General features: G+C 32.8%; 2 protein-coding genes across 2 annotated transcripts in view; one reads left to right on the top strand and one right to left on the bottom strand.

The window, feature by feature from the left end:
• Positions 1 to 2,955: 2,955 nt before the first annotated feature.
• Positions 2,956 to 8,012, top strand: LOC139529806 (glutathione S-transferase A-like). The gene is made up of 6 exons (XM_071325720.1): positions 2,956 to 3,227; positions 3,759 to 3,824; positions 4,810 to 4,890; positions 5,921 to 6,001; positions 6,822 to 6,890; positions 7,644 to 8,012. Exons 1-6 carry the CDS (start codon positions 2,976 to 2,978, stop codon positions 7,860 to 7,862), a joined length of 768 nt encoding a protein of 255 aa, XP_071181821.1. The 5' UTR covers positions 2,956 to 2,975; the 3' UTR covers positions 7,863 to 8,012.
• Positions 8,013 to 8,598: 586 nt separating this feature from the next.
• The window catches only part of LOC139482918 (uncharacterized), a 62,819-nt gene continuing 54,691 nt past the window's right edge, over positions 8,599 to 16,726 (bottom strand). The window contains exons 42-49 of the mRNA XM_071266944.1: positions 16,302 to 16,505; positions 15,527 to 15,748; positions 14,431 to 15,213; positions 13,849 to 14,061; positions 13,508 to 13,603; positions 12,608 to 12,933; positions 11,824 to 12,022; positions 8,599 to 11,089 (exon numbers count right to left, since the gene is read on the bottom strand). Of these exons, the coding sequence (XP_071123045.1) occupies positions 10,809 to 11,089; positions 11,824 to 12,022; positions 12,608 to 12,933; positions 13,508 to 13,603; positions 13,849 to 14,061; positions 14,431 to 15,213; positions 15,527 to 15,748; positions 16,302 to 16,505 (2,324 nt within the window). The 3' untranslated portion in view covers positions 8,599 to 10,808. The remainder of the gene's footprint in view (positions 11,090 to 11,823; positions 12,023 to 12,607; positions 12,934 to 13,507; positions 13,604 to 13,848; positions 14,062 to 14,430; positions 15,214 to 15,526; positions 15,749 to 16,301; positions 16,506 to 16,726) is intronic.

The following is a 16,726-nucleotide window of genomic DNA, read 5'->3' as shown; positions in this document are numbered from 1 at the left end:
CTAATTCTGATTTCATCTACATTGATCCATGTGTACAGAAAAAGAAAGGCCTGCTTTAAATTTCAATATAAGTTATAAAGAAATTAGTTATCACTGTTAATTAAGAAGCTACTTAAATTATTAAGTCTAAGTTATATGATTATGATAACATGAAAAATGCCATGTAATAATCTGATATTATATAATATAATTTCAGATGTAAAGAAAGGTATGATATGATTATACAATTATTTAGACAGAGGAGTATCTACAACTTATGGTATTGACGATAGGTGTATTGTTAATGACCACTTGTTTTGTCAATACATTCTTTTCTGATTGTCTTAAATAATATGAGGCAGGCATTACATGTGAATGGGGACGAAGTCTATGATATTTTTTTAAATCAACAATATTAAAAAGAGAAACGGAAATACCGTTACGTTTCCAATTTTGGTTCTGTTGTTAGGGATTTGAGTTGTGACGTTATTTAAGTTATGACGTCATATTCAATGTAAACAAAGAAACGCTGTCATCAGGTAACGTTTTTTTTAATAACAATCATTTTTTTTTAAATGAATAAGTACTAGTTCCTTTCTTAGACTGATAAATATACATTCTAGTTAACAAGACCGGAAACGGAAGTAGATTTCTGCGCAGATCCGGAAATTCAAAAACGCGACAAAAAAAAATTGAACGATTTTGAGTTCATTAGTACAATGCAAAATTCGGGAAATTTTTCCGATTTTTTTTTTTTATTGAATTTTCTAGTGGAATAGGGGACTTCGTCCCCACACTAAGAATCACCAAAGGAACATGCAAACTCATCAGTGAAAATAAACTGACAACGCCATGGTTGAAAAGGGAAAATAAACTGACAACGCCATGGCTGAAAAGGGAAAATAAACTGACAACGACATGGCTGAAAAGGGAAAATAAACTGACAACGCCATGGCTGAAAAGGGAAAATAAACTGACAACGCCATGGCTGAAAAGGGAAAATAAACTGACAACGCTATGGCTGAAAAGGGAAAATAAACTGACAACGCCATGGCTGAAAAGGGAAAATAAACTGACAATGCCATGGCTTAAAAGGGAAAATAAACTGACAACGCCATGGCTGAAAAGGGAAAATAAACTGACAACGCCATGGCTGAAAAGGGAAAAGACAAGCAGACAAACATTAGTACACAAAACACAATATAGATATCTTTCTTTATTTCTATTTCAAATGTATATTAACATTACAATCACTTTTTTATCCCACCAAATTTGCTTTTAAATGACGTAATCTCCTTCTGTAGTGTGCAAGTTGGAATTATTAACTATTGGTCAACAGATAGGGGAAAGATACCAAAGGAACAGTCAAACTTATAGATCGAAAATAAATTGACAACTATATGGCTTAAAAAGAAAAACAACCAATCGGACAAATAATGGTACACAAGACACAACATAGAAGCTGAAGACTAAACAACACGAACCCCACCATAGAATTATCCTTAATAATCCAGGAATATGAATTGATTGTTTATTTCAGAATGCACAGACAGCCATGCAATTCATTTCCAAGACTCGGTGAACAAGAACTTAATGCATGGAAAGATTACAATTTGAGATAACTTCATAAATAAAACTTTCAAAATTTCTGGTATAGAATAGAACTTTTTTATGCTTATGCTGGATAATCCACTCAAACCTTTGTTAGACAACGAAATATACGGCGATGACGATTAGAGCTTGATATCAACCCTCATACATAAAGGTGTTATGTTGACTGTAAATAGTGGTTCAATTCATCTATAAATTACAATTTAGAATAAAAAAATAAAACTGTTCTTAAGATAATTTTTTTTATCTTAAGAATTAGCGTTCGTCCAAGTTCCAAACAAAATCCCACAGCAAGTAACAATTAGAATCAAAGAGAACTCATCAGACAACGAAGTTCATTTAAAATGTTTATTTTCTTCTAATTTGTTTATCTTGTAATGCAGATACATTCTGCTGTTTATAAAAGTTTAAGAGTAGTTAACAACAATACCAAACCCCAAGGCAAATGTAATACTGAACGTCAAATAGCAAAATCAAAAGGACAAACGCATTAAAATAAATGAACTGAAAACAACTGTCATATTCCTGACTTGATGCAGGCATTTTCTTATGTAGACAATGATGAGTTAAATCTGCTGTTTTTATATCTTGCTTTTTACACCTCTCACGTAAATTACAAAAACAAGCTGTACGATTAATGCTAATGCTACAACGATTGTTAATGATGAAAGGCAAAGATGTGCTCAATTACAGGTTACCTACCACACGTTCTTCAACAATTTGAAAAACTTATTAAGAGCTGAGCATGATCAAATGTGAAATAAATCAAAACCGAAGACCTGACAATATTATTGGACAACAATTAACATACCTAACATATATCGACCAACGACAACCATTGAATCACACGATTGGGAGAAGTACATGCATAATGTGGCGGGGTTTAACAAGTATGTGATCGTTCACATGTTCTCTACAATGAGGCAATGATACAACAACACAAAATATGTCCAGTTGGAAATTCCTTGAGGAGATGGTTTGTTTTTCTCTCTGGACAAACAATCTTTTTTCGTTCTGATTACACCCACTCTCCCCAAACTAGTTTCCCCTTTCCTTCTCCAACAATTAATATCATTATATTGTATGAATAATTTAGAATTTTCTAGAAATTAAGAATCAAACCGTTAATTAGTGACTAATTTGAAAATGTCCAGATAGGATTTTTTTCACGTTGTTCAATTTAAATAAGAATATCATTGATTAAGAATTTTATTACTTCTGTAAATCATTGTTACCATCGTTACATACCTCATACACTTCTTTTAACCTACATGTATTATCTAAGAAAGTTGTAATATTTTAAAGGTTAAAATGAAACAAGTTGATAATATATCTTAAAAAAGACGCGCGTCATCAAATCGAACTATATCTTAACCGCACACACAATGTCCCGCCTTTCCAGACGTTTCTTAATCTTGTCCTATCGATCGTTGAACACTTCTGTTTTATCACGTAAGTACAGACACACAATGGCTGAGAATATGTTTCTGTACTGGGGTTCTGGTAGTGTTCCGTGTTGGAAAGCAATGATAGCTTTGGAAGAGAAAGGATTTAGTGGATATAAGAATAAATTAATTTCATTTGACAACAATGAAATGAAAGGAGAAGACGTCCTAAAACTTAACCCTAGAGGAGAGGTACGTGATCCAGAATTATATATAGCACTCACATAATCACTGCGAAGACACTTTATGCATGTTCTATGCAATAATCAATATTCAATTGCACTACTTTAACTTAACCGTAATCTATAATTTCCGTTTATCGTACATTATTTAAATATCTTATAAAATATTATATTTCAGAAATTCTTTCGTCATCATACATGCATGGATCCCCATACCTGACAAAATACGTCCAAATGTGTAGAAAATTTACTTCAGTCATTTTAACTTGCTTGCATTCCAATTTAAGCCTTTATTTGTTATTTCTTTCATTAAATAAATAAGATATAAGCGCGATTGCAGCATTCCTGTCTATTTTAACAACTTTAATCAGTAAAATTAAAAAAAAAAATCAAGTGTAATACTGGCTTAAGGGAATAGGCTCTGAAACAAATTACTAAGGTTTTGTTATAAACCACCGTTTTCTGATGGAGATGTTTGTTGTTTAATGTATTATATTTGTTTTTGTATTTCAGTCTGTAAGTAATATTATCCTAATTATAGGTACCGACGTTTACAGACGGAGATGTGGTCGTTAATGAGTCTAGTGCAATATGTGAATATCTCGAGGTATGTTTGGTCTAATATTTTTTGTTTTATTGGTCTAATATTTAAATTCATTCAATTCGTCCACTAGTCATACATTGTCATACAAATATTTATATAAAATAAAGATACGTTATTAGAATAAAAAAATTAAAACTTACATTTAAATTCAATACATTGTTTTTAATTATTAGAATCTAAACTGTTGGCGATTACCCAAGTAAGTCTCGTCCTGAGCATGCATGAAATATTTGCCACTGGAAGTGTATCAAACAACAATCAATCAAAGTAGGTCATTTTAACAATAATATATATATATATATATATATATATATATATATACAACTCGTCTAAACATCAACCCAACAATGTTAGATCTGTAAATTTGCTTTCGCAAATTTTTTGTTCTTCCCTCGCCGGGATTCGAACCCATGCTACTGTGATATCGTGACACCAAATCGCCTGCACTGCAGCCGTCCCGCTAGACCACACGACCACCTGGGCTCTCATAAAAAGAGCTTTCGGTGGGCATGTGTTACCTTTCCACGTCAGTTTTAATCTAGCGGCGTACTACAGTACATGATATATAAGGCATGAAGATGTTATTGTTACAGATCAGCTAAATTATCTATAGTAAAGGATCCTACAAATTAATGTAAGATACAGTCACAGAAAATAATTATATTCATAAGTATATATATATTTTATGTATCGTTCAAATGAACGGACTGGTTCACGTGGACAGACTTACTTTACGTGGACGGACTTACTTCACCTGGATAGACTGATATTGAGGTATCAGCTTCCAAGGGTGCGTTCGTGAATTGGAAGTATTTGATCAACAGATAAATGCATGGAGTTTTTCACTAAAGGTCCAAAATCTACCACAGATTCTCATTTCGGCAAGAGGCTGTAGTCGAGCATCAGGCATAGGTCGAGAAATGATAATCCGATCGATTGTCGTGTATTAATATGCATTCTTCAAGTCAGTACCATGGTTATTCTTCAGAGCACGTATAAAGATAAAGGGACACAACTCATACCATCCGGTACAAAACAGAGGGCGCTTGTTCTTCAAAGGATGAATGAGGTCAGTATATTATTTTTACTATGATATCTGTAACGATTGATTGCTCTCAATTGATGTCAGCGTACATGCTGCCTGGTATTTACCAACTATAACACTTCTCCGAGTTATACATAAAATGTATCATGTATGACCCCCATGCTCAGAGCCCCCATGTATGCTTGCAATACATGCATTTAGCATAATTTCTTGTTAAATTTGTAATCAGTCGTGATCTTAAACATGTTAAACCAAATTAAAAAAAAAATTGAAAAAAGTTATTTTTTAGATAAAAAATACTGCTGCTAACGAGGTACAGTACTTAATTCAGAATGAAGTAATTGGAACGACAACTAAAGGTAGAAAACAGTTTTGATTCATCTGATTCGTTTGAATGGTTTTATATTTTTTGTCATATCGGGACATTTTAGAGCTGACGATTCAGTTTAGGTTTTGCTCATCGTTTAAGGCCTGGTAGTTATCCATAATATTTAAATCCACATCAATTGTACTTTGGTGGATAGATGTCTCATGATCAATCATTCCACACCTCCTTTTTCGACACCCGTCAGTGAGATTTAATGGTATACCGTTGTCCCTCCGTCCAACAGTATGTCAACCCTTCGTCCGTTCCTTCGTGCAACTGTTTGTCAACTCGTCAACATTCTAGCAGCGCCAATATATACTTGTCCAAATATATATCTCCCAGTTGATTCTATATTCCAGGCCTTTTATTTTCTATAATGATTTCGTTGAGAGAGGGATGCTGCTCACGAGAAATAATTATACCAAGATTTCCTATTGAATTTGAAAATCATCCTTTCTTGAGTTTTACGGTCGCCACCGCGATTTGGATGTCCAAAATGGAATATCTATTTCATAGATAATAGCAGATAATTCCTAATGTCGTATCTAAAATCCAGAAAACACTATTTGTGGTGATGATACTTTTATTTCTGTAACACCAATCAACAATAAAACATCTCAATTAAATCTGTAACATCTTTCAATGACGTGTTATTTACCCAAGAGAGTATTGTTAATTTAATTCTAGGCTGTGGCGAACTTAATGCACAAAATGTTGTTGGATTATCTCTATGAATTTATGGAGACGAAAGAAGAAGATATGAATCCGGTAAGTCAGAATGATTGAGTCAGACTGATTGAGTCAGCGTCAATAAAAACAGGAATACACAATTAAAGGAGATATAGAGGTCAAAACACGGAGATAGACATGTGACTATACAGAATAGATATAACAGAGACCACAGTTCACACTCAAAGGACCTATAGCGGTCAACATACAGCGATAGGCATGTGTCTATCTTGTACAATATAAACATTACAGAGACAAAAGTTCACACTCTAAGGACGTATAGAGGTCAAAACACGGTGATACACATGTAACTATACATAATAAATATTACAGAGACTCAGTTCACACTCTAAGGACATATAGCGGTCAACATACGGCGATAGGCATGTATCTATCTCATACAGAATTAACCTCACAGAGATTTTCAAAAACTGTCAACGAAATTTATTATTAAACATGAATTCAATTGTTTAAGAAGAGAAAGGTATTGATCAGTATCCATAAAACGCATGGTTCACAATGTTTTCAAGCAAGAGATTAAAAAATAAACAGTATAAATTACATTAAGGAAATGTTCACTTTGTTTGTTGAGCAGAGACAAAACTCAAGATGAGACCGGTATAATAAATATATACGTGTACACTATCTACATGTAATACAGACAAAAAACCGACAATATCAACACTTCAAACAAATATATGATTATATACATCCATGACCTGTAATATAAATATCTTTGGCCACTGTCCAATGATCCCGCCATCGTTAAATTATCTTCCTCCATCGTCAAATGCCCATCCATTGCTATTACAAAAAGTGTTGAAAATCTTCCTCATTATCGATAAAAAAATATTTACAGGATACGGTTGCAAGAAAGACACAGACACTGAAAGACGAACTCAATCGCTGGAATGATTACTTGGGAAAGGTAATAAGATTTAAATAACAAAAGTACCGAACTTAAAGAAAAATTCAAAACGGAAGCTCCTTTATCAGATGGCAAATTCAAATACAAATCACAGCAACAGAAAACAAGTCACATTCCTGTCATTTTCTTAATTAGAAAATGGTGGATTAAACCAGGTTTTATAGCTAACTGAAAACCTCTCATTTATGTATTATATTTATTTATCTTTATAAGTATGAAAAATAATAGACATTGTTCGAAACTGTAATTACTTCTTGAAGAATTCCTAATATTTTGCTATTCTTCATTTAAACGTCACAAAGAGGCATTCACTAGAAAACACTCACACCTCACTGCAATGATGTGACTGAGGGTGCAGAGTCGAAAGGAGATGTTCAATATTTACCAATAACACTTAGTCTACACTGTTGCATTAAAACAAACCAATTCGATGAAATTACAAAACATTATATATATGAAATTGGAAAATCATTTTAACCAGTAGTTTACTAATGCAGAACTATGAAAACATTAAAACCACTAAAGGTCACCTATTGTGGATTGTCTGCATGTGGTTTTCGACCATAAAAGAACAATTTAAAGAGAAGTTATAGCCAGTTTGGTAAAATAGCGATGACTAATTTACACCCAATAACGGTTGTTTTACAAGTTTAGTCGACCTACCAAAATTTTTCCCCAGGAAGCAAGACACGAATATAAATATATATATATATATTGTCATGACGTAACACACAATATGCTATTTATTTACAGACTGGCGCTTATCTCGCAGGTCCTGACTTTACGATGGCTGATGTGTATTTTTTCCCTTTTATTGGATTTGGTGTCCGTGTTGGACTGAACCTCGACAGTTTTCCCGCCATGAAGTCGTATTATGAGAGACTGAGCTCTCGTCCTAGTATTAAAGCTTCATGGCCGCCCCACTGGAAGGAATCTCCAGGATCTTTCAAACCACTAATTGGCAAGATGTGAACTAGATGGATCATGTTGTGGTGTCTGACACCATTTATCACAAATCGTTGCTACAGACAAAAGAAAAAAAAATAATAGATATTTAGGACACATGTTCATTTGTAGTCATTAACCACACGCCTATAATCGATTAAAGCAGTTTTTTTTCAACTTTTACATATATAAATGTAATTAAACATTTGTTCATGCATTAGTATTGGACTATTTCTACAATTGTACATTGTAGTTCGAAACATGTACAACTCCGAATACATACTCTATATCATCGATTGCGACTCATCAACAGATTTTACACCTGTGCAACACAACTAAGCCCATTTTCTACATTTGAAAATGCCTGTACCAAGTCAGGAATGTGACGGTTGTTGTCCATTCGTTTGATGTGTTTTGTCATTTTGATTTTGCCATGTGATCATGGACTTTCCGATTGAATTTTCCTCGGATTTCATTTTTTTTATGATTTTACTTTTTACTAGCTGGCACAAGATAAATTACCCTTTCGAAAGAAAATCTATAATTTGTAAAGAAATGATTTCCGATGAGACATCTTTCCACCAGTGACCAATTAAAATGTATGTACACACAATATAAATATCTTAAGTCATCATAACACCTAGCAAAATTCAAACAGTATGGTCAGAAATAAAGTTGTTTTTTTTTCAGTTTATTTGGTCTTGATCATAGGTGTGAAGGTTTTTTTCAGGCTTTAATAACCTAATTATACACTGAACACTGATAAATCTATCTAACGTTTAATTTGATTTTGTCAAAAATAAAAACCCATTTGAATTATTAATTTGTCTAAAATTACTAAGAAGATATAAATAGAATTGTTTATTGAATCAAAACACACTGCCCATCTTTAGACATATCCTTCCTACTCAAAATTCCTAAAAAAATAAAATTTTCTTATCTTTTACTTTAATAAATGTTCACAACAATATCCCTCATACTCCAAATATCCAACGAATTCTATATCTAATATTCAACAAATCAAATATAATACAATACCGGAAAAATTAGAAAAAATATAACATTTCAATAATAATGTACACACTACATCAATATCTTTCAAATACGTTATATAATTCATAAAAGTCTATACAGTTCTAAATAACTCTTTTCGGCGGTACAAATAACATATCAACATTTTTTTCAATCATAATATAAAAGTCATGTCTTTGGAACAATAACTTCAAAATAATGATGGATTCAATTGAGGACTACGTCAGAGTAGGAGCTAAACAAGAAGACGTTAAACTGGATACATTGTCAGAATTGGTAAAATAAAAGAAACAACAGACACGGCTGCCTCTGCCTCATGGTCAGACTTATTCTTCCTATTTGACATTTACGTCGTCTCAAGAATCTATGACAAACAAGACGATTTAACTTTGAAATTATCCATTTCCCCCCACCTTTTTAGCAATATACAAAATGCACCTGCATATGGGATATACATTTCCCAACTTATTCTATATTCAAGAGCTTGAATTTGCCACTCGGACTTTGTAAAACGTCACCAGTGTCTGAGTAGAAAGTTAAAGAACCAGGGGTATTTTAAAGAAAGTCTCGTCCTTTTTCTAAAAAAAGATCATTGGAAGGTACCAATACCTTGTTGAGAAGTATTTCGTATCAACTTCACAAATAATACATGATGGTTTTGAAGTATAAATTCTGGAGGTTGTTTATCATCTTGATAAGGTAGGAATCTTTTTTTTACAGTTTTCTTTTATTTGTCGGTTTGGATATTAATTTTACTGTTAAGCCTACTTTTGGTGGTGTGACTTTGTACTTATACATCATTTAGTAATTGTGGTACTGTAACTTATGTATTCTTGTATTTTTGCTTATGTCTTTTGACTATATGCCTTTTGTGCTTCTGTGTTACATATTTGTTTGTTTTATAGTGATAAACACTTTAACACAATGTTGAATGTTGTACCCCTATTATGACATTTTACCTATTATGTCTATTTGTGTTGGTCACACGGTGGTGTAAATATAAGGAAATTATTTGCGACTGTCATACAAGTAAGAGGTTTAGCTAGCTATAAAACCAGGTTTAATTCACCATTTTCTTCATAAGAAATGACTGTGTCAAATAAAAAATATAACCGTGGACTTGATTTTGTTTGATGTGTTTGAGTTTTTAATTTTGTCATTTGGTTATGGACTTTCTGTCAGTAATTTTCCTCGGGGTAATAATACGCCTCTAATTAAGATATTCAAATGAAATGTGTATTAAAATAAAGATTTGTTCAAGGCATGATAATTACGAAAAATAATAATTTCGCTTCTTCACTCATAATCAAACCAAATATGTGAAAATTGACTTCGAAACGAACATCATATACATGTATATCCAAATATGGACAACTGATACCATTACCACTTATGTGAAATTGATTGCGAATATTGACCCATATGATAAAGTCTAAACAATTGTTTTATGCGGTACAAATACAATTTCAATATTTAGTAGCAATAAAGTAATCTAAATGTATGTTCACAAATAAACTTAAAAGTACCGTTTCTATGGGATATTTTCAAATATTTTCCTATTACCTGAAACTATCAGGATTTGAAGTTGAGCAGAATGTTGGTGAATAAACATAATAGAAACACTCTAATGTTTCATGTAAACATTAAAAAAAATCGCCAAAATCTTTAAACCCATACTCGCATGCCCGTTTTGTTTTTCAGTAAATTAATTTTATGTGTATCATAGTTATCATAATGATTCAGAATGATATCTGTTTCAAGGAAAGTCTGAATATAGGAATGGTAAGTTTATATATTCTTATAATGTTTAATTTGACTATAAAGCAAAACTAACTACTGATTAAAGATATAGATAACTGATTTTTCTGTCCTTAAGGTATAAAATTATCATCTCTCCGTTTACGTAGTCTTCAGATGCTGGTAGTTAACTTGAAAAAATATCTACGGAAGTGTGAAATGTCCTGTTTTCACTGAAGAATATCCACCGACTGAGATTGCTGTAACTGTAACATAGACTGGTAACCCGGTGATAACTGCTACAAAAGCTGGTATACCAAATGTTATACTTGTTTGATTGGTTTCCTGCCACTGGATAATATTAATTCCTCCTAATGTAGAACCAGACGACACTTCATAAAATATGGCATTGTCTGATGTAAAAATACTGTCCCATGAAACAACGATCTGTTTGTTTATCCAGTTAATTGTCAGGGTATTTGTTGCTGTGAAAAAAAACAAAAAAACAAACGGGTTAACCTGTTCAGAAGGTCCATCTTATGAAATAAGATTGCAGTTGTCAAAGAGAATTTTTTAATTAAGTTTTAATATTGGATGTTTATTCTATGAGTTCCTGTTTATTACAAGGTCAACAATGATTCAATGCTCATGTTATTTTATTAGGTCTCGCAAGCCTTAAAGTAAACAACCAGGATTAGGACATACCTTTAAAAAGGAAAAGGGACTGAGAAAAAAGTGTTTACGCGAATCAGTTAATTACCATCTTCTATCGGAGAAGATATATCTGTTGTAGAATATGACATAGCTTCATTTCTGCCTTTTTAACAATTTATAAATAGCTTACTAACCATCCACTACCGGAGATGACATATCTGCTATAGAATATGACGTAGCTTCATTGTGCCTTTTTAACAATTTATTAATAGCTTACTAACCATCCACTACCGGAGATGACATATCTGATATAGCATATGACTAAGCTTTATTGCTGCGTTTATACAATTCATTAATAGCTTACTTACAATCCACGACCGGAGATGACATATCGGTTATAGTATATGACGTAGTTTTATAGCTGCGTTTAAATAGTTTATTAATAGCTTACTTGCCATCCATTACTGGAGATGACATATTTGTTATAGAATATGACTAAATTTTATTGCTGCGTTTAAACAATTTATTAATAGCCTTTTTAACAGTTTATAAATAGCTTACTTACCATCCACTACCGGAGATGACATATCTGTTATAGTATATGAGGTAGCCTTATTGCTGCGTTTAAACAGTTTATTTATAGCTTGTACTGAGAAGTTGTGAGATCCTTCTGTAAGAGACATCTTTGTGAAATGTGCATACAGTACATCCTGTACATCAGGAAAGAACATTAACTCTGATGTTTCATCCCGTTTATAAAATACCTGAAACAAAAATGAAATACAAGTCCTTTTTAAAACTTCAAGTCTATTACTAGAACATGTGAAACAGATCTAAAAATCCAAATTCTTCTTGAACATATTTCCATTGATAGTAATATATTCTACCTCTATAAAAATGAGGGCTGCTTAGAGAATTTATGAATTTGCCACTTGATTAAAATAGCAGGTTCATAAGAATTTAAGCCAAATACATAATTATTATTTGTATGTTTAAATATATTTTACAATTGTACTGAACAACCTTTTACATTAAAAATAAAATTGGTTCCAAATTGGATAGTATCTCACCTCAAGATAATTCGATACAATATAAAGATAGATTTCCGTCAATAAACAGTGAATACAAATTTCCATAGGCATTTAGCTATATAGAAGAATGTAGTATGATCAAAGGCATTAACTTCATGTTGAAATGGTACCACTCTCACTTGCAATAAGATATTAATCAATTCTTTCAAGCTGTCTGTTAACAGTGGAAAATTCGAATTAAAGAGAAACATAATCTTCTTCTGATAATGCAATTCAATACATTGATTGGAAAAATAGTATAATGAATATAACATATACCTTGTATCTCTCTACTCCTATATGGTCATCAAATCCTGTCCACTTCAGTCTAATATTATCATTGACACCTAAATATAAACCCCTTGGACTGTACTCTTTCAATGACAATGGTAAAGCTTGGACCACTGCTGATGTGGCTGAGGGTGGTAGGTTTGAAATCTTTACTCCGTTAGATGACATCACAGAAGATAATCCTGCTTTGTTCTCACATTTCAGTGTTGTGTAAATGGTATACCCTATTAATAGACTGTAAGGGAACACTTTGTATGCTGTTGTAGATGTTACTTCAGTGTATAGTAGTAGGTCGCTCCCTCCAGAATGGTACCCTTAACAATACAAAACAATTTTTTATTTATCAAAATAATTTATATTATCAAAATATCAAAGTTATGTTTAACATGTCTGCTGTAATGAAAGTGATGATTTCAGTATATCATTTCTATGTACAACACTCCAGCAGCGCATTTACATAAAACGTATATCTCTTAGCAGAAACGATATTATAAAACTTTCATTTTCTTTTATTATTTCTTTAATTTGGGATTACTGATTACAAGAAAACCATTGAACCAGAAGTTGGAAATGGTATAGTTGAAGTCAACCCTTCGAAATGTTACGGACGCTTTCATGAAATAGTTGACTGTTATTGGATATATGAGTCACAGACGACAATAAGTATTTACCACAGAAGCACATTGATCACACAGGGTTTGATGGGTTTATTTTGCTCGAAAGCCATAGCAAAACAATCTAATTTAACTTAATATAACTGGTCAGTCATTGTAATCATTTAAATTCAATGATATGACCAAATATGACAAAAATACTGTACTGTTGAAAAGAAGAGGTAGGAATAGAAATAGATTTTTGCAAACTAAAATGTTAGTAAATATATATTACCTATAGCCCATTGGCATATCAGGATACCAGACTCAGGATCCTCAACGGCCCAGTTAGCAATTACTTCATTTAATTCCCAGGCCAATTCATCTGGACCTTGAAATATAACCATATAAAATATCTCAAATTGATTAACAAGATTCGAGCATTGGTAATTAACTATTGTCTTTAATCATAAAAGATCGAGTGTTGACTTCACATTCAGGAGACGTATTTTCTTGTTCCATTATTAACATATTTTATATCAGGTGTTTCAGGTCTACAAGTATTGGATAAAAAATAACACTCCTCTCAGTCCCGCAAGATTAGCTGATTTATCTGTCACATAAATATTTATTTACCTGCTCCATCATTAACATATTTAATATCAGGTGGTGTCAGATCTACCAGTATGGGATCAGAATATGACACGCCCTTCAATCCTGCAGCATTAGTAGCTGTAGCCGTCACATAAATATAGGTGTTATGGACCAGTGTAACATTGTTGTTAAAGGCAAAGTTCATTAAACCAGCACTTCGAAATGGTTGGATCTGTGTACCTCCCTCTGCATAACCTACAACATAAACAAAATTAAATCTATCAACACTTCTGAATGTTGGGATATGTGTACCTCCCTTAGTAAAACCTGCAATTAATTACTTGCATCAATACTAAACTTTTGAATGGTTTGATATATGAATTTCTACGGCCTGACTAGGGAAGTTAAAAAAAAGTATTTCGAAAGAAACATTAACGTTTATATTGATTTGTGATATCAATTAACACAGTCATAATAGACTTTCCATTCTTGTTTATTATTTCTTTAAATGACTTTTCTCCTGTTTAGGTCGAACACTGTATTGGGCATATTCCCTAACACATTAACGTCTGTTTATTGCTATGTAATTTCAGAACATATAAAAAACGTGATAAATTCATTTACCTATTGCCCATGTGTAATCTACAATTGGTGATTCGGGATCTGTAAAACTCCACGTTCCATGGATAGAACTCCATGCATGTAAGTACACAACATGACCAAGCACGTGTCCGCTTGTGGTATCAGTTGTAAAGTTCACTTCCTGTACAGATAGGTCATCAAATAATATTCCTGTAGTCAAGTCCATACTTCCGATTGTGATATTTGCATGATCATTGGTGGCTTTGAAATAGAAGGTGTGAGCATGCCAGGAGATTTTCTGACGACTATTCCCATGTCCATGTTCATCATGACGATAGGGCTTCGTGTAGATCAGAAAAACATGTTTTACATCATCAAGCTGTACAAACCCTTCTTTGTTTGCTCCAACAGAATCTGTTATTGGTAAATGACTGGAGAAAAAAGACACTTTGTATATATTACCCGCTCTTACTTGTTCTAACTGCTGGTTAAGACTACCTCTTATAAGCAAATATGATCGACCATGCTTCGCTAAATTGACATCTGACGACACAACAGCCGTACAAGTTATATCCGAAGGTATCCATGACAACGGATGGTAAATATCAGAAGCCGTACAAATATCAGTAGAACTAACGTTTACAAATTTAATATCATCTCCACCAGTGTTTTCAAATGATGTATTATTTCCGAGATTTTCTGAACCATGTATGAACTTTTCCGAAATAGGAGGAGTTACATCAATTATTACCCCATCAGAGACAACAATAGACGACGGTCTGCCAACACTATCAATAGCATACACTTTACTGTAGATTTTTATTCCTGCAATGGATCGATAGTTAGTTACTTCTTAAGCAATTCAATTTTGATGGTGTATTCTGCTTTTGATTTTGCCATTTAATTAGGGACTTTTCTTTTTTAATTTTTCTCAGAGTTCAGTATTTTTTTTATTTTACTTTTTTCTGTACATTTGGTCTGACAAAGATTATCGACTATCAGTTTGAATATCCCTTTTAGTATCTTTTGCCTTTTTTTTAAATATTATGTTCTTGCTCTTTAAAAAAAAAAGCACAACGTTTGTTTAAATGTCATGAATAAGCTGTACTCGTGTACAGTGCAGTTCACCTTAACTTACCCTGCAATATCTGTGTAGATAAATTCTTTGAGGCAGAGGTATGCAGTCCAACGTTATTCCATGGTAAAACACTACATTCCGTTTTGGCGTAAATTCTGTGTACATGAGTTGTCTTCCCTACACACCAGTGGTATGACAGTATACCTGACTCTGTATCTACAAAACCATGCCAGTGTGCTGCCACATAGTGCGTGGAGTTTTGGTACTCTTTGTCAAGTATTCCTGTTTTGTATGTACAAAATACATTTTCATACTGATAGATTCTCAATGCTTTAGTAATGCTGCATAAATTTATCTGGTGCATGATTGACCAGTTTTTCAATCATAATCATGGAAGCTATCGTTGAACAAGCTAATAATTTGAAAACTAATGTATAGCATAACAGACATAGATGCACTACGGAGATCAGCAAACAAATTAAAATCAAATCTATAGATATAAATGTATACTATGTAATGTTTTGATTGTTTCCTATCCCGATTTTTGCATTAAACTGAGCGTGGAGTTCGAATGGTGGGTATAACTTGCATTTGAGACGACGCTTAATTTGAAAGGTTTTATGGTTTCAACTATAGCTATAGTATCCAAATGTTCAATAACAATAAGGCCTTATCCATCATAAGAACGCAGGACGATGGATCAACAAAATACACAATAAATTGATCATATGTATATGCATTGTAACATAACCTAATTAATCAATTACAACGCCAGAAAATAAATAAACATGATTCATAACGAAATTGTCTGCCTGTTTAAATTAAATTAACTTACCCAATCCATCATAAACAATGCCAGACGATGGATCCACATGATCCACAATGAATCCATCAGATGTGGACGTTGTGTGGGCTCCAGCATAGTTATAAGCTATAACATTAGAATAATATCTAACACCAGGAATCAGGTTGATTCTAGACATATTATATCCTGTGGCTGTCCCTGGTATAACCTCTGGTATCGTCAGGATATTATAACCTAGAGACAAAAAAAGTCACAGATATAATGGCGGATCATAGCATTAGATATCAGGTTAAATCTAGACATATTGTATCCTGTGGCTGTCCCCGGTATAACCTCTGGTATTGCCAGGATATCATAACTTATAAACGTATATAAAATGACTTGTATAAGGCAAATTTTAGCATTACATTTCAGATGACGCTGCTTCTTGTATATCTAGCTACATTATTGTTTGG

Source organism: Mytilus edulis, chromosome 7 (genome assembly GCF_963676685.1).
Source record: "Mytilus edulis chromosome 7, xbMytEdul2.2, whole genome shotgun sequence".
Classification (NCBI taxonomy): Eukaryota; Metazoa; Mollusca; class Bivalvia; order Mytilida; family Mytilidae; genus Mytilus; species Mytilus edulis.
Note: the sequence above shows the minus strand (reverse complement) of the source record. Positions and strands in the feature narration are given on the sequence as shown.